The sequence below is a fragment of the Pleurodeles waltl genome, chromosome 8 (genome assembly GCF_031143425.1).
Source record: "Pleurodeles waltl isolate 20211129_DDA chromosome 8, aPleWal1.hap1.20221129, whole genome shotgun sequence".
Lineage (NCBI taxonomy): Eukaryota > Metazoa > Chordata > Amphibia > Caudata > Salamandridae > Pleurodeles > Pleurodeles waltl.
This window is the reverse complement of record NC_090447.1, coordinates 876,173,293-876,191,616: the sequence shown is the minus strand read 5'-3', so window position 1 is coordinate 876,191,616 and position 18,324 is coordinate 876,173,293. Positions and strand designations below refer to the sequence as shown.

The 18,324-nt window shown below is 45.0% G+C and overlaps 1 protein-coding gene across 5 annotated transcripts in view; it reads right to left on the bottom strand.

The window, feature by feature from the left end:
- LOC138250365 (interleukin-5 receptor subunit alpha-like) overlaps positions 1-18,324 on the bottom strand; it is a 318,270-nt gene that overhangs the window by 250,198 nt on the left and 49,748 nt on the right. For 4 of the 5 annotated variants that reach the window (XM_069205163.1, XM_069205165.1, XM_069205166.1 and 1 more), the window contains exons 2-3: positions 16,631-16,757; positions 16,413-16,523 (exon numbers count right to left, since the gene is read on the bottom strand). In XM_069205163.1, the coding sequence (XP_069061264.1) occupies positions 16,413-16,506 (94 nt within the window). In that variant the 5' untranslated portion in view covers positions 16,507-16,523; positions 16,631-16,757. Of the gene's footprint in view, positions 1-6,926; positions 7,066-16,412; positions 16,524-16,630; positions 16,758-18,324 lie in introns of all 5 variants that reach the window. The other variant, XM_069205164.1, reaches the window with a different exon arrangement.

Below are 18,324 nucleotides of genomic sequence, written 5' to 3'. Positions count from 1 at the left end.
ATCTTCCACTATACAGACACACAAGTCTGACACACCAAAGGTCAGTGATAAACTGGCGGTACCAAAACCCACACTGTTAGGCCAACAGAAATACGCCCCCAGCATCATGACCCACGAATCACTGCGGCGGTCATTCAACCACGTTAAACCATTGGCGGTACACACCACCGCACTCAAAATACACACACACTAACAAAAAAACACCACATTGGCCAATTCAAAATACACACACCTGACACTCATACACACACCACACCCACACACCCACACCAATATAAAACACACACACACTACCCAGAACCCTTTATAACCCAAAGATTTTGCCAAGTGAGAGAGAGACAAGCCAGGAGCACCCACTGAATCTAAGCCACAAAACACCATCACCCACACACCATCCACGCACCTCACAGTACACACCCCAACACATCACCCCATAAACCCTCACACATAACACTCACGCTACACCCATAGCACTACAAAGACACACCAGGTTCTCAGCGGAGGAGCTAAGGGTCATGGTGGAGGAAATCATCCAGGTAGAGCCACAGCTATGCGGATCACAGGTGCAGCAGACAACTATTGCAAGGAAGATGAAGCTATGGCGGAGAGTTGTGGACAGGGTCAACGCTGTGGGACAGCACCCCAGAATAAGGGATGACATCAGGAAGAGGTGGAATTACCTATTGGGGAAGGTGCGTTCCGTGGTTGCAAGACACCAGATAGCTGTACAGAGGACTGGTGGTGGACCCCCACCTCCTTCCCCACAACTAACATGGGAGGAGCAAGTCTTGGCGATCATGCTTCCTGATGGAGTTGCAGGAGTAGAAGGCGGACTGGACTCTGGTAAGTCAACTCTCTATTACTATCACCCCCCCACCTGCATGCCATCACAAACTCTTACCCCTACTCTCACCCTCATCACTCCACCACCTAACATATACCCCACCATCACAACCCACACATCCCAACACCAAGCCCTGCATGCAACACCAATGCATGGACCCCCATCACAGACCTTCATGGACACCCATCACCACAGCATGCACACTAGTGACAATCACTTAGCCAAACCAATCACAACTCACACAACGCAAATGTACCTTGCTAATAACAACCATAGAGGGAAACACATCCATGCACAAGATGGCACATGCAGAAGCAATAACACTGCATTTACATCCCCACAGGAGCCCCACTCAATGTCACTTGAGAGGAGGTGACAGCCACATCCAGTCCCCCCCCAGAAGAGGCCCACTGTGATGACAGCAGCTCTGCACACCTGGATCACGATCACCAACCTGGCTCATCAGGGACCTCTGGACAGTCGGTGACCCAGCCACAGTCCCAAACCACCACAGAGCCTCCCCCCTCAGGAAACACCAGCACAGCACCCACCCAGCAGGCCTATCCCTCTGTTCCCAGGACACGTCAATCAGCAGTGTGTCCACCACTACCAGGACCCCAGGCAACCCAACAAACACAGGACGATCAGGGACCTGGGGTCAGTGGTAGTTGGCACATGGTTCAGGGGACAGAGGCACAGGACAACAGGGAAGCTGGGAGGACTGCTGTGCGACAGGGGGAGGACAGGCCCAGGGAACCGACTCTCCACGAGGCACTCACCAACATCCTGAGAGTATACCACCATTCCCAGGATACCATGGGCCAGATACTGGCCAAGTTGCAGGACACCCAGTGGCTGCAGGTGGGACAGTACCTAGGGATCAGGGAGGACATGAGGGACATCCACACCACCCTGGTCACCATTGCAGGGGAGCTGGCAGACATGGGCAACAACATGAGGGAGGCAGTGGCACACCAACGGGCCCCTGACACTGGCCAAACCGAAGAACAGCCCTCCACCTCCGCCGACGCTAGTGGATAGGAGGCCCCGCCACAGGAACAACAGGCCACCAGCAGCCCACCCCCTACAGAAGAACCGCCATGCGAACGGTCCCTGCGTTCCAGGCAGAAGCTAGAGAACATTGCCAAGACCCCGGCCAGGAAATAAGACTCTCCTGATAGTCACTTTTGTGTCCCACTCTGTCACCCTGTCCACCTTCAACTGCCATTGCTCCCATTCCTATGCCCCCTTAGACAATGCACCTGTGATAAAAATAGACTGGACTCTACCCTGGACTTTCCTCCATCCTCAACCCAGCCCATTGCAAAACCCCCTCCACTTATTAGCACCTAAATCAACATCCTTAGAACAAAATCAAATATGGAGTCTGTCAATTGTTTGGAAATGTTTTAGTTACACAAACTGTAAACATTGCAATTCAAATGTACTGTAATATTTACGTAGGTATGACCTGTAGTGGGCAGCAGTAAACACACCAGGAGCCAGAGTGGGGCACAGAGATCTGAAAATAGAGATGCCAAAGGGTACAGTAAGTGGCCATAGAAATAGGGAATTCAGGCTGCCATGTTCAATGCTCAACACAAAACTGCAATGGAAGGTGAGGTTACAGTGTCTTACCTGTGTGTCACTGGAAGTACTGTTAAATTATTGTGGTTCTGTTGTCCACATCTTCTTCCTCTGCCTCCTTTTCGTCACTGTCCACGGGCTCCACTGCTGCCACATGACCATCCCCAGGCTCATCCTCCTGCAGAAAAGGCACCTGGTGTCTCAAGGCCAGGTTGTGCAACATACAACATGCAACGATGATCTGGCACACCTTCTTGGGTGAGTAGTACAGGGATCCACCTGTCAGACGGAGGCACAGAATCTGGCATTCAGGAGGCCGAAGGTGGGCTCAATGATCCTCCTTGTTTGCCCATATGCCTCATTGTAACATTCCTCTGCCCTTGTCCTCGCATTCCTCACTGGGGTCAGTAGCCATGAGAGTTTGGGGTAACCAGAGTCACCTGCAAATATCGAGGGATACCTGTGAGCCACACACTCACCATTAGGACCAACCCCACACCCATATACCTATATCAACCTGGTGGGGACCATGGGCTCACCTAATAGCCACACCCGGTGCCTCTGGAGTTGAGACATCACATATGGGATGCTGCTATTCCTCAAGCTAAAGGCATCATGCACAGAGCAAGGATACTTGGCATTGATATGGAAGATGGACTGGTCAGCCAAACACACCATCTGCACATTCAGAGAGTGAAAGTTTTTTTCTATTTCTGAACACTTGTTAATTTCTCCGGGGGGTGGGGGGGAACAAATGCAACATGTGTACCATCAATGGCACCAATGATGTTGGGGATATGTCCCAGTGCATAGAAGTCAGCCTTCAATATGGCCAAATCCTCCACCTGTTGGAACATGATGTAGCTGCGCATGTGTTTCAGCAGGGCAGACAACACTCTGGTCAGCACGTTTGAGGCCATAGGCTGTGACATCCCTGATGCCATGGCTACTGTCGCTTGGAAGGAACCACTTGCCAGGAAAACGAGCACTGACATGACCTGCACTAGAGGGGGGATACCTGTAGGGTGGCAGATAGCTGAGATCAGGTCTGGCTCCAATTGGGCACTCAGTTCTTGGATTGTGGCCCTATCAAGTCAGTAGGTCAGGATAGTGTGCCTGTCCTCCATTGTAGCAAGGTCCACCAGGGGTCTGTACACGGGGGTTGTCTCCACCTCCTATTCATCCTCAGTGGTTGAACTGTAGGGTGAAAAACGGTAAGCAGAAGGTCATATTCACACATATTTCAAGCGTAATATGCATTTTTTCATTCACTGAAACAGTATGTGCACTCAAATGTCAGTTGATGTGCCAATGTCTGCTGTGACACAGTTAGGTGCCATGTCCTGTGGCCCCCTGAAACGGCATCTGCCTGACCTGTGAGGAGAGACAAGTGGAAATGAGGTAATTCGACTGGCGTTGTGCGCCGTTGCGGTCCAAGGCCGACGACCGCCGCACAACACCGCATTGGTTTTCATTGGGTTTTTCTATCTGTGCACTCACTTGCTACCTGATCTTCAACAGGAGAGGACCTACACTGAAAGTGCTGCTGTGACCTGTGTCTGGAAGCGACAATGGCTTGAGTGTCTGGGGAAAGGGCCCCTGCCTTCACTTTGGAGGAGTTGAAGAGACTGGTGGATGGGGTCCTACCCCAGTACACTTTACTCTATGGTCCTCCAGACAAACAGGTGAGTACACTGTGAGCATGATGCATGGGCCATGAATGTATGGATTGCTGTGTGTGTTAGCCTCATGTAGGGGGGGTTCTGAGGGGTCCTGGGCAGAGTGCTGCATGTATGGTGGTCAATGTATGTGCGTAAGGGGATGGAGGGGATATGTAGGGCCATGAGTACAACTGTCCGGACGGTATGACTAATACCTTTTCTGCTGTATTTTTTTCTGCAGGTCAGCGCCCATCAGAAAAAGGGTATTTGGCGTGCCATCGCCAAGGAGGTGTGGACCCTGAGGGTCCTTGACAGACAGAGCACCCACTGCTGCAAACGGTGGGAGGACCTGCGCCGCTCGGCAAAGAAGACTACGGAGGCTGGCCTCCCAACAAGGAAGGGGTGCCCCTCGTACCCTGCACCCTCTGATGTTCCGCATCCTGGCGGTGGCTTATCCGGAGTTGGATGGGCGCTTGAAGACATCACAGCAGCCACAAGGAGGTGAGTACAGAATCTGAATCATGACTTTGCACTCGTTAAGGTGTTACCTGGGTGGGGGATGTGGGCAGCGGGTGCCCCCAAGCCAGTGTGAACATGGCAGGGTTTGTTCAATGATGGGCAAGCTAAGATGCACTCCTACCCCAATAATGTTAGTAGGTATCTACTACTGGGCAGGGTCCTGTGGGTTTCAGGTGTGCAGCTAATGGCGTTAGGCATTGTACCCCATGGGCTGGTGAGTAGCATTGTAACTGGTAGTGCATGGCCTAGTGCATAGAGCTGTTCCTTGTGAGTTGTGTACGACAACGATAGTGTTGTTACTAGCACTGACCAAGTGTATCCTCTGTCTCTCCCCCCCTTTTTGTTTTGTCACCCTGCCTTTGGGTGCATTAGCATCATCGGGCGGAGGAGCAGAGGCACCAGCAACGGAGGGAGCTGCATCCCACATGAGCCTGGAGGACGAATCCACCGACGGTGAGGGCACCAGTGGGATGGAGGGCGAGGGGAGCACCACAACAGAGACAGGAGGGGACACTACCAACAGCGACACCTCCTCCGATGGCAGCTCTCTGGCGGTGGCGGACACCTCTGTGCCCACCCTAACTCCAGGTACAGCCACCACACCCGTACCAGCAATGCCCTCCCAGCAGCCCCTCAGCGAGTTTCCCGTGCCCGCTCACCCAGGAGGGTGGGCATCTCCTTTGCCCCAGGCCGTGCTTTTGATGGTGTTGGTACCACCTCAGAAAAGGTGGCAAATAGGTGTGTTGTGATGTGGTGGGTGGTACATTGTCTTCCACCTGGCTGTTTGTGGTTACCGCCACGTTTTTTGTTGCTACTGCCGGGGCGGTCGTGTGTTAAAGTGGATGTTTGTGTTGGCGGTTTCCGCCGTGCTCATGATTCCAATTTTTTATCGCCAGCCTGTTGGCGGTGTTACCGCTGCTTTATCACCGACCGCCAGGGTTGTAATGAGGGCCTTAGTCACTGCAGGGCGTGAGCAGGGTAGTGGGTTAGTCTACAGATGGATACAAAATTCTATAGTCATATCCCTGTACTTATTGGCTTGTGTGCTTTACACTTGTGGTGTGTTGACAAATTGACCATTTTTTGTTTGGTGTTTCTGACATGTGTGTGACACAACCAGTTGGGCAAACCTTGTGCTTGTAATTGCTTGATTTGTCTCTTACATCCATACAGGTAAAAGCCCATCAGCAGAGGAGTTATGGAAATCCATCGCCTGGAGGATGCGGACCCTCGGGGTCCGCGGGCAGCAAAGCCCCCACTGTAGCAAGAGGTAGGAGGACCTGAGATACTGGGCCCAGAGGATCACAAAGGTCCAGCTGGGGCTGTCCTCTCAACATGGGCAGGGTGCACGTCAGACCATGACCCTGCTAATGGCCTACATTCTGGTGGTGGCGTAACCAGACTTTGATGGGCAATTGAGGGAAACACAGCAGCCACAAGGGTATGAGTACAGGGCATATTCCTGCCTATTAACATTTCCAAGTTAATGTGTTAGATTCTGACATTACCCCTGATGATTAGGGGTGAGCCATGTATTACACAGAAGATGAGTAACTGTTTATGTAGTTATGTAATGTGGTGCATACTGATGTGCCTTTCCTATTGTCCCATGGACCTAGGGCACAACTGTCTACACTCCACAAACCATTAGCTCTCCAGGGACAACACATGGCTGTGTACATTGATCAATCAAGTAATGTTTATTGTTTTGAATTCTATGCTACAGACCACTACTCCTTAGTGTTCCAGCCCAATAAAAAGAAGTGATGGATCACTTTCCTCAGCCATGTGTCTGGTCAAGTGAGTAAATTGCCATCTGCACTCCAAAGGCTACTCATCTTCAGTGTGTGACAAGTGCTGGTGCCTCACTACTGTCTGTAATGTGAAGATGGCCATCATACATGTGACAGAGCATACATTGTTCTTTGGGTCAGCTATAGACCAGAACTTCCCCTTGCTAAGTGGGGAATGTCAATTGACATGATTTATGTGTCATCACTGTTGCCAACATTCCTTGTGCCTACAAGTTAGCATGTGTATATTTCTCTTTAAATAGTTTTCTGTGTTTTACTGTTAACTTTGCACTGCTGCCTTTTCAAGTTGCATGTTTTCATCTGATTGTCGAAGTGTATACCTTTTAGTTATAGTTGGTTATACCCTTATCCTACTACCCTCTCTAACTATATTGACCATTAGGGGGTATGCTGTCATTGCCTATATCGCCTACAACAGTCTAGATTAACAAGAGCTTACTTATTTGCAGTAGAAGTTAGTGACTGACTAAACATATTCATTTCACTCCCTAGCTCTCTTACCTGAATAGATGATGAGATGGCTGTTACCTCTCTTTCCTTACTGCAGGATTTCCCATGATGCCTTATTAATGATGATGGTAGTGCGCTAACAGGGAAGGCATCACAAGTGTGATCCCACTCTTGCCTAGGTGAGCTCCAACTGTATGATTAATCAAAAGGATTATTTTTCACAGGCAACTACATAGAAAGAAAAACACAGAGTTAGTGGGTTACATATTTCTGTCACAGCTTTAGAAAGACTGGGGCTAGACTACTACCACCGTGACACAACAAAGAATACCAGATATTATAACAAAAACTAGCAATAGTAATTTATTCTAAGAAATAGGGAGCATAGAATTTAATTAAAATTAAAGTTATGAAATCCTTGAGTCAGGAAAAGTGTACTCAAAGTTTGAAGGGACAAGGTTAAGAGTTTCCCAACACAAAGACTGAATGAGGATAGTGACTTTGATGAATGATGTTCTTCTACATCTAAAATATGGATTCCTTTATACATGGGTGGGTAGGTGGGGCTGGTGTGAGCTATTGTTTAAGTAATAGAAGATTCTGTAGTGAGCTGGAGTCGCATTTAACCACATCCGCCCCACCAAGTGTGAGATCCATTTATTCTGTAAATTAAGTCACACTTCAATATATCACACACCCTTGGAGAAAAGGGTTAGAGGTTTGATGAATGGATGTGAAAGGGCATTTGGGGAAAAGTGTGACAAAGACAAACAGTACTTAAGGAAGATCTACTATTGCTAGCTGGAGCTGCTGTCCACTTTTCTCAGCTTCCAGCAATGATTGGGAACTATTTTGTGAAAGGGGGAAATCCAATGCAATAAATAAAGAGTGACTGCACAAAATGGCCGCTGGATATATGGTCACCCAACAACCGCAAGCAAGGAGGCATAGAGAATAAGGAACACGTGTAAGCCTATGGCAAAGCACACTGGCTGGCTACCCAAAATATCCACCAGCCACTTTGTCAAAAAACAACAGCAAGCAAGGAGGCATGGAAAACAGGGAACACATGCAAGCCAGTGGCAAATCACACTGGTTGGCTACACAAAATGGCCACCGACTACATGGTCAAACAACACAGCAAGCAAGGAGACATGGAGAACAAAAAACACATACAAGCCTCTGACAAAGCACACTGGCTGACTATCCTAGACGCCCACCTGCCAAATGGTCAAATAGCAACAGGAAGCAAGGAGGCATGAAGGACAAAGAACACATGCAAGCCTGTGGCAAGAGCACATTGACTGGCTGCATAAAGTAGTCACTGGCCACATGGTCCAACAACAGCAAGCAACAAGGCATGGAAAACAAAGAACACATTCAAACCAATGACAAAGCACACTGGTTTACAACACAAAATGGCCACTGGCTACGTGGTCAAACAACAACAGCAAACTAGAAGGCATGAAGAACAAAGAACACAGCCAGGCCTATGGCAAAATCACACTGACACTCTCCACAAAATGGCCACCAGCCATGTGATCAAACAACAGCAGCAAACAAGAGGGCAGGGAGAACAAAGAATACATGCAAGCCTATGTAAAAGCACACTGGCTGGCTACACAAAATGACCACCAGCCACATGGTCACCCAACAAGCAAGGAAACATCGAAAACAAGGAACACATTCAGGCTTAAAGATACAGACAACACAAAATGCCCCCTAGTCACATGGCAGACTAGGCCACATAGTAAAATAGATAAATATTCCAAATGTAACAAACATGAAGAAAATGTACTGAACTGTGCAACATTTTTCCTTTACAAAGATGAAAAATGCAATGAAAAAAATAGTAGGCACCTACTGAACATCCAGACCACCCACCACAATGAAATTTAAAAGTCAAATACAAGTAGAAAGAAATACTGGTGCACACCCAAACAAGCAACACCCTTGTACAAAAGTTTTTTAATTTACTTGTGATATCACAAAAGCAAAGGCCTCAAATCCAAAGGCATGTATGTAACAGACAAAGAGAGTGATCTTTCCACCTCAAAATCTAAGTGAAAAGTGACCAGGAGATGGACAAAGCACTGGGAGGATCCTGCTGGACAGGAACAGGAAGTAGGAGTCTCTGGGACACTTCCATCATGTTTAAAAAAAAGTTTTAAAAAAGTTTGGTACACTAAAAAACAACTTGAACGGTCTGTTGGAGTAGAATATCCACTTGAAAAAACTTTTTTGAGTAGATTTAGCTGCTTCTCAAGTACAGAATATGCTTGCGGTGCAGCCACTGTCGCTCGTGGTCACCAGCAGCATGAAAAAGGAGCTGTTCCAGCCAGAAGCCACGCTAGCAGGCACAAAATCTTGTGTGAACCCGCAAGCAGGCTTAAAATATTGTGGTGCTCGCCAGTGCATGTCAAAACAAGCCTTGTGTGTGCCATCGGAAAAACATTCTGCCAAGCGTAGCAAAAAGTTCCTAAATTCCGCCACATCTGCGAGCAGATTTATTTTTTCTGTCCACCCCTAGTTTCTGCTTTACTGCTTCAAAGGAATTCCCTTGCTACTGGACCAGGGGGTTTAATGTGGAATGATGAGGATGTGATTGAACTGAAAGGAGAGGGAACCCATTACCCTTGCACCATTAAGGATCTCGTCTCTGTCTATACAGTTTAGGACCTTGGCAATGAGTGGCTAAGGGGGTACCTGGGGCGGGCACTGCATTAAGGCCTTATAGGCTCTTTACAGAAGGAAGTAGGATGACAGTTTAGAAATCGGCATCAAGGATGAAATCCAGGTTTTGAAGAATTTTCAAAGTGATGGCACTTTTACCTCTTCTGGAAAACCAATAACACAGGGACTCGTCCTTCTAGCCCTATCTTCTGTGTCTTCCACCCTACCCGCCAGCATCTTGAATGTCAACTTGATTCTGGAAACAGTGGACTTCAGCTCAGTGACTGCATCTTCAAGTTTGGTTATGCAGCCTTAAGTTTTAGAAACTCTGACTACCACATTTCGCAAGTACTTCTGCAATAGGGCTGGATCTGTGTCTACTTCCCCTATTATTGTCTCCAATGCCATTCAGGATGCCTGTATTGCTTGGAATATAGTGTCAATGATAGACAGGTTCAAGGGATACTACTGTAATTTCAAAGCACCAGCAGGTTTAGGATTGTTCAATGGCAGGGAGGTAAATGTATCCATTTTAGTTGGGCATACAATGATGCCAAGTGCTCTCTTCTCATAGCTAAGGCTCTGGGTAGGAACGCCTCACCCCAGCCTAGTTCGTGGCTCATGTGTTTATGCCAATGGAGTCAGTATGACCTGGAGGGACCCCAGTCAATAGCCTATCACAGAAGGGACAATGACTTCTGGTCCTTGGTACTGGGCTGGTCACTGACTCTGGCTACCACCTGATTCAGGTTACGAGAGAAGCTCCAGATCTGTAGTCAATATCCAGTGAGAGTCACCCGCTATAGGAAGCAGGATTTCAGCTGCACCCTGTCTAGGAAAAAAGGATAATGCACCTCTGGAGCAGTCTGGGGAGGGTGGGTCAGCTGGTCGGTAACATTTATAGTCCCCCAGCATTGCACGCCCAGTCAGAGAGCCAGGGGTACCGCCTGTTATAATGTTTTGCCAGTCTTCTTGTGCTCCATGCCTAAAGGCCCCTTGTAGGCACTACATGTAGCCAGGTACCCCGCAGTGCACCAAGCAGACAAGACCTGCAGTTCGATCATGCAGAAAGGGTCAGTTTTTGGAAGTGTACGGCATGTGCTTGCGCACTGCCCCGACAGGGCCCTCCTGCCAGGTGGTTGTGCCCTGGGCCATTGCAGTAGGGTCCTTCCAGGACCATTTCCTCCACCAAACCCCAGGCAATCTGCTGTTATGGCCCCCAGGTTCATTGTGTCGCACCACCTCAGATGAACAGAGTGTCCATGGGAACATCTGCTCCAGCTCGATCTAGGGGGGCGCCTCCTTAAATCGTCACAAACCAGGGTCATCCATAATTGCACCTCAATGGGTGAAGCGGCTCTGTCCTGATGAAGAACTGCAATGGAGCTATGGCTAGCTTGCTCTGTTAGGCCCCGAGTTTGATGCGGACAGAACATGCATCTAGGTGGGTGCCCCTGAGTATTGTATCTGCATATTATTAGCACATTTTCTAACATATATGTAGAACATTTAAAAACAATGTAAAGCGTATTTTTTTATATAGTATTTTCACATACATTTTTTTTGCTTTTGCATACATTCAATTTATTGTATACATTGTGGGCCTCATTTTAACCCTGGAGGTCTTCTGACTGCCAGAGTAAATTTGGCGGTCCCATCGCCAACAGGCTGGCGGTCCACAGAAGACCGCCGGCAGTATTAGGTGCTGGCTTTCAGCCATGGTTTCCGCAGCGGTAGCACCGCCACGAAAACCATGGTGGAAAGACTACTGGTGACATGGAATTTCTTCCCTGTCACCAGTAGATGGATTCCCCTCCACCAAGCCCTAGACCCCTCCACCCCCCTTCAGCCACAGTTCCCCCTCTCCTCACCCCCTTCAGCCACAGCGCCCCCTCCCTACACCCGCTTCAGCCACAGCCCCTACCCCTCTTCCCACATACATGCACACAGACACCCACAAGCACCGCTCGTATACCCATTCACCTACACTTACATACACGCATTCACAACAACATTCACACATGTATTCAAACACGCATCCATACACGCATTCACAACAACATTCATATACGCATTCAAGCATGCATCCATACACGCATTCACAGCATTCACACAAGCATTCAAGCATGCATACCCACACCCATCCAAACATGCATACTCACACGCATACACACATGCACTCACTACAACATTCATGCACACACATACACACATTCATGCACACACGCAGACACCACACACTCATACATGCACACACAATACACCCCACCCTCCTACCCCCTCCCCTGTCAGACGATCACCTTACCTGTTCTGGGGAGAAGGTCATCTGGCAGGTAACGGGAAGGGGCGCTTCCACCACCGGCAATGCCCCGCCAGCAGGACACTGCCAGGCCGTATTAAGCCCATAATAAGGCAGACGGTGTCCTAATGTGGGGCGGGCCGGTGGTGGAACTGCCAGAGCACCTCTACCCACCAGCACAACTACTGCTGGATTTCTGCCCAAAGTATGGCGGAAATCCTGTAGTACCTGTGATAAGGTGGGTGGGAGACCACCAGCACTGGAGGTCTCCTGGCGCCCAGGAAGACCGCCAAAGTCCTAATGAGGGCCTGTATATTCAGACACGTTTTAAATATATTAAAAAGTAAAAAATATATATATACAGTTCTTTTTATTATATTTTTACATTTTTAACATGTTTTTACTTTTACATTTTTTACAATATTTTTACATGAAATTCAAAATTAAGAAGTATTTTTTAATTTTGCATTATTTTCTATGGTGTTTAATTCTTGTTAATTTTCCTTTAGTGTCCCTTTTATTTTTTTACAGATTTATTAATTTTGTAGTCTATTTTTAGTGTTTTCAAATGTTTCTGGATCTCTTTAGTCAGGGAGCCCCATCCCTGTTCTCTGTGTAAGGCAAGATTATTTTTTAAGAGCTTTTAATTAGTTTAGGTTACTACTAGTTATTATTTTGTTTAGTTAGTGTTAGAGTTGTGATAGTCGGCTGCAATAAGCCTAATTGTATTGTAGTTATAGGTTTATTGTGTTGTATGTTATGTAGAGCTTCAATGTGTGTTTTTTAAATTGTACATTGTATTGTAATGTTTATGGGTGAATGCATTGTGCAGTTGGATTTTTTGTGTTTCTTTTACAGGCTTCCCATTTGGGTCATCGAAGATGCCATATTTGGAAGCTTTTTCTTCAAGACAATAGATGTGGTTACTTTTTTAATCAATGTTATTTTTTAATTTCCTTAATATTTTGTTTTTTTCTGGAGCATTTTTTGATATTTTAATCATGTGGATTTTGGAAGGTTTTCATGAATCTGTTATCACTTCTTGAGAGTTTTATTTTTTACTCTGATATTTTTGCATTTTTTAGGGGATTTCAATTTTGTTAGGATTATTTTTTTGTGGAATCTACTTTGGCATAGTAAAATCTAAAAGCCATCAAAACCAGAATTATTTTAACCTTGGTTGTCTGTGGGAAGTCCTTATTAAAGTATTCGATTTAATATTTTTTGCTTATAATATGGAGAATGACAGCTTTATCCAGGTCTTTCCATTCTTTAAACAAAATGTTCTCAATAACTCCATGGACAGGCAATTCCTCTGCATCTTCACTGGTATACTGAGAATAAGATCCTGCATCCTGTTGGGTTTCCGCCCCAATCATCACTGTATCTCTTTTGTGTACCAAGTGAGCTTGCAACTAGGTCCTTTGTACGTATTGCCTTTTTGATAGACTTCTGGATCATCACTCTGGTCCCTAGAGCACTTTGTTCTGGACTCAACAAGTGCAGAATCATCAGCCGCCTTTGTAAGGGGCTGAATATCTATGCAGAAGATCTGTAACAATTCCTCTTCATTATTATTTTGCCACTCAGTATTATGCTGTTTTTGCTGTGCCTTTCTGTTGTCTATATTTAAAAACATGGAAGCAATACGCTAAGGCAGTGTCCTTTCTGCTTTCATAGTTGCTCAACAACGAGCTACTTTCAGATGCAAGAGCTCGCTGCCAAGGAACAGTGCTTCCTCCCAAAGTCCAATCAACGTACAGTCAAGGACTGACTGTAGACTGCAATACCATGGTACGGCTTCTGAACAGCTCACTGATGATGCTGAAAAGGCCCCCGTCCGAGACAGCTCATGGTCGAGGAGTACATCAACAGCCAGCGCACTTCACTACCTATTGCATCTAACAACAGCAGAAAACAGTTACAAAACCTAATGTACTGGTAAGGTAACATAAACAGCATGGCTTACCTTGACTGCTGAAGTACAGAATAAAAATAAAGGTACTAGTGGAGGATGGGAAAAAGTATCTATATGGGTATAGACATGCAAGAAGCTTATAGTAGAGGGACCTTCAGTCTTATAGTGAAACTTCCTGACGGAGTCAGCATCACCTCATTATGTTGGGACTGGGAAAAGTCATAGATGAACGGGTAATACTTTATATCTGTCTACCCATTCTTATGATTTAAGATGGCTTACATTTCCGAGGGAGAGTTTATTGTGTCAACTAAGTTAAGAAAGCGTGGAGGAGGAGGAATTAGGAAACTGTTGTTTTCACAACATTCTCTCCCCTTGGCTTCCACAATTTTGTGCATTGCCTGCTCACACATAACTGAACCAGAAAACATCTGATGTAATAGATCACAACATCACTGATTGTGCTCAATAGTTTATCCAGGGTAGGAATCCATAAACAATCTAAAACAAAAAAAACACATTGCTAAATGTTGGCCAACAATATTGTTCCCTTATTTCAACATGTATGTATTGTTTATTGGATTATGTATTACCATAAAATCTGCCTCTTCTCATGATTTACCCCATACTCAAAGGATGCATTTAACACTACATGAATCAAAGCACGTCCATCTTAAATGCTTGCTCTACATCACCTATGTCATCATAATTATGTATCACAGTACGTATCCAGCATCAGTTTTGACATTTTTCAACATGCACAGTCACCGTTATTTGATAGCCAATTAGCCATGTTCACATAGTGGCCCTGGGATACCCTGGAGTCCCATCCACTGCAGAGAGGTACACTTAGGCTCTCATTAGGAGTGGCCCAGCATTCTCATTTCAGCCAAAAGGTTCTGCTTTTGGCCAAAATGGGATTATAAATGGTGTAGGATTACATCATCACCTTAAGGGTGTATTTTTTCAAGTATTAACTCCAATTGGTGACATATATTAATAAACCATATTCAGGAAATAATGTTTATGTCAACTATTACTTCTAACAAAAGCATTTTGACATACAACCATGCACGGAAAAAAAGCCTGAAATTCAGGAACCACAAGAATAAATCTTTGTGCTAATATTGATTTAATCTTGTTATAATCCAACCCAGTAGGAAAACGTATAATGGCCTTTATGGCCTCTTAAAGGTGAAGTGAGAACTTGTTGTAAGGGTGTAGTAGTACCTTGCCTTTTACCTGGGCCATTTTTAATGAGGGCTGAAGTACATAGAAATTAAATTGTGTGAGTACTTTCTAAGTTACAAATGTCCCATTTTCATATTCCCTGCACTATGTATTCTGGAGCACTGACCACAAAGTCAAAGATCTACAAAGGTGTTTTCTTATTGACATTTGAATTTGGCAAAGTGTTTCTGTATGCCATTGCGCTTCTGATCCCCTTCCACATGTCTGTACAACTGGTGCCATGGTTCCTCATACCGCCAAACTACACACTGTAATCACTTGCCTTTTCTTCTATCTCGATTGAATGCCAAAATGTTTTTTGCTCTCATTTAGTCACTCAGCATAAACATTTGAAGTTCCTGTAATGATTCTTTTAATTTGCTCCCAAAGGTCTTGCAAGATTGAAGATTCTGGGTTTATTACAACCCTGGCGGTCAAAGACCGCCAGGGATGTTGTGGTGATTGCACCGCCAACAGGCTGGTGGTGCAATCCCGGGAATTATGACCGCGGCGGAAGCGCCGCGGTCGCACCGCCGGGGCCGGCAGTTTCCTGCCACATTTGCCCCAGCGGTGATAATCCGCCTGGGCAGCGCTGCCCAGGGGATTATGAGTCCCTAACCGCCAGCCTTTTCCTGGCGGTTTGAACCGCCAGGAAAAGGCTGGCAGTACGGGGAGTCACAGGGCCTCTGGGGGCCCCATGAAGCTTTTTACTGTCTGCATAGCAGACAGTGAAAAGCGCAACGGGTGCAACTGCACCCGTCGCACGGCCGCAACACCGCCGGCTCCATTTGGAGCAGGTTCCTGTGTTGCGGCTGAGATCCCTGCTGAGCCCGCGGCCGGAAACCCGGTTTCCGCCTGCCGGCCCAGCGGGGATCTCATAATGACCGCGGCGGGAGTGCAGCTGCATTGGTGGCCGCCCGGCAGTCAGATCTTGGTGGGCGGCTGTCATAATGAGAGCCTCTGTCTCCTTTATACAAGGGCCTGGAAAAAATGTCCCATCTTTGCAAAATCTGGTGTCACATAGCAATTACAAGATCTTCAATACTACATTTAAATAGAATAAGATTAATGTGTCAGATAAGCCCTACTCCCTACATGTATCTTGTGACGTACAAGCAAAATCTTTAAGAAAATCCTTACATAATCCAAAGTTTATATTTATGTATTGGTAAATAAAATAAAAGCCCTTGCTAGAGAGCAATGCAGCACTGTAAAGCTGGTAAAGGTACATAAAAGTGTTTTTGCATGCCACATATTTACACCACTTTATCGCTTTTTGAGATCCAGTAAAGATCACTTTGCACATTGAGTGAGCCTGTAGGTGATTGGGAATTATGCACGTATTTTGTATGATTACAGTACACAAAGCAAGACATCAGAAAATGCGATCCATGGGATGAATTTATAAATTACTTACATTGTCTATTTTCAGCTGATAGCTGAGTTGAAATGACGAGTTTACACAACGTCATTCCTAGAATGAGCAATGGAGTACCTTCAAGAGTGGTCATGATGTCAGGTGTAGTTTCTGTTTGTATGAAGGAAAAACAGATATTATTCCACTAAAACATTTCTGTGCCTTAGTACAATGTTGGCATGCTATTGCGCCTAAAAAGATCTGAAGCTCTTTCTCACCTGCCAGTGAATAAGATGCTTGGTTGGGCACATTGTCATTCAGTAACAGATCCTAAAGCTAGCTTTGGTCCTGACTGAGTTGGCTAAAGCCAGGCATCTCTTCATTTGCATAGATAAGGAAAACCATCTTAAATAAAAAAAGAAATACATTTTAAAGTCTTTCAAAGTAGAAATTAACTTTAAAAAATGCACATGATAAACTATAAGGGCAAAAATGTATAAAAAGATAATGACAAAGCACACATGATAAAATATAAGGTAGAAAAAAATAATAAAAAGATTACTATTGACAATTGTATAAAACGATAATTGCGATACAATATTGCAATATCAGGCTAAGCAATGTCGGTTAGAGTTAAAGAGAAGTAGTTTGGCAAAATACATTTACACACCTTCTTGTCTAATCCTTGACAATACCAGATTCTTCACCAAAAGCTACCTACTAAAGACTTGAGTCTTCCAAGTAGTTTACATGGGGCACAATATAAGTAGTTAATTTCTTTGGTTGTCTGAAATATTATCCAAATTCTACTGAAATGTGGAAATATTTCCACAGTCTTCAAGGAATGCCTGGATATTGGAAACTGAGGAACAAATACTAGATGTTTTTGACTTGAGACTAACATTCATACAAAGAGGAAAACTCTTACAAAACATTGGAATTTTCAAACTAGTTCTGTCTGACAGTAACATATGTTAGGTTTGCTTTCATTTGGTCTCTCTTCTGATAGATATTTTATGAGTCCAAGAGGGTATCTCACATCTGGAGAAAATCACGTGGCAATTTGCTAATAATGGTCCTAGGTGTTAATAATGGACTGGACACATTCCAAACTCTCAACAGCTACGATTTTTATGGAAAGCGTTATTAATTGCATTAATTGTAAAGAGGATAATTTTAAGGATATGGAAATGCAATTAGCTCCCAAACATGGATGAACAAATAACTGATATGTGTCCGCAACCATCACTTAAAAAGTGTTCATATAAAAAAGATCACATTACTAAGCGAATGCTGCAAGATTTGCTAGAATTACAAGGAGGATAATAGCAAACAGTATGAGCTATTCTTCTTTAATAAATATTTATGTACAGCATCGCCCCCTTATTTCTACATGTTTTCCCTTTGTTTATGTGCTTACCTTCTTGAGTCTCCTCCCTCAAGCTGCAGGTAGCAGGTGCAGGTAAATTTCAACATGTAGGTAGGGCTCTTATAAATACTGAGAAATAACTTGCAAATATACAGAATACATAAATACTTAATAGTATTTGAGTTGTCATGCGGTGTTTCTTCTAGCATTAATGAATTTTATTACTCTGATTGCTCTTGCTGTTAAATTGTATCTTCATGTGGAATTTATGTTTGGTTTCTCGAAAATGATGAATAAAAAAACAAAATTAAAACTGTCTTAGGATGTACCCATGTGTTTTTGCTTTTATACATTAAAAGCATGTACGTCTGCTTTTGGCTACTCACCAATATATTTTTATGTGGTTTGTGTCCTTTAAACAGCACTCTTTTTACAGACAAAGCATGTTAATTTAACTGCCATTGTACACGTGTTGTAAATAATGAATGCAAAAGCAATTAACAGGTAAGGCCTCAGATGAAAAACTGCATTTTGAAAGCAACTAAGAGCACTAGCATTTCCTATGAACCTGTGCTAAGTTAGAAAGATTGTAGAATTCAATTT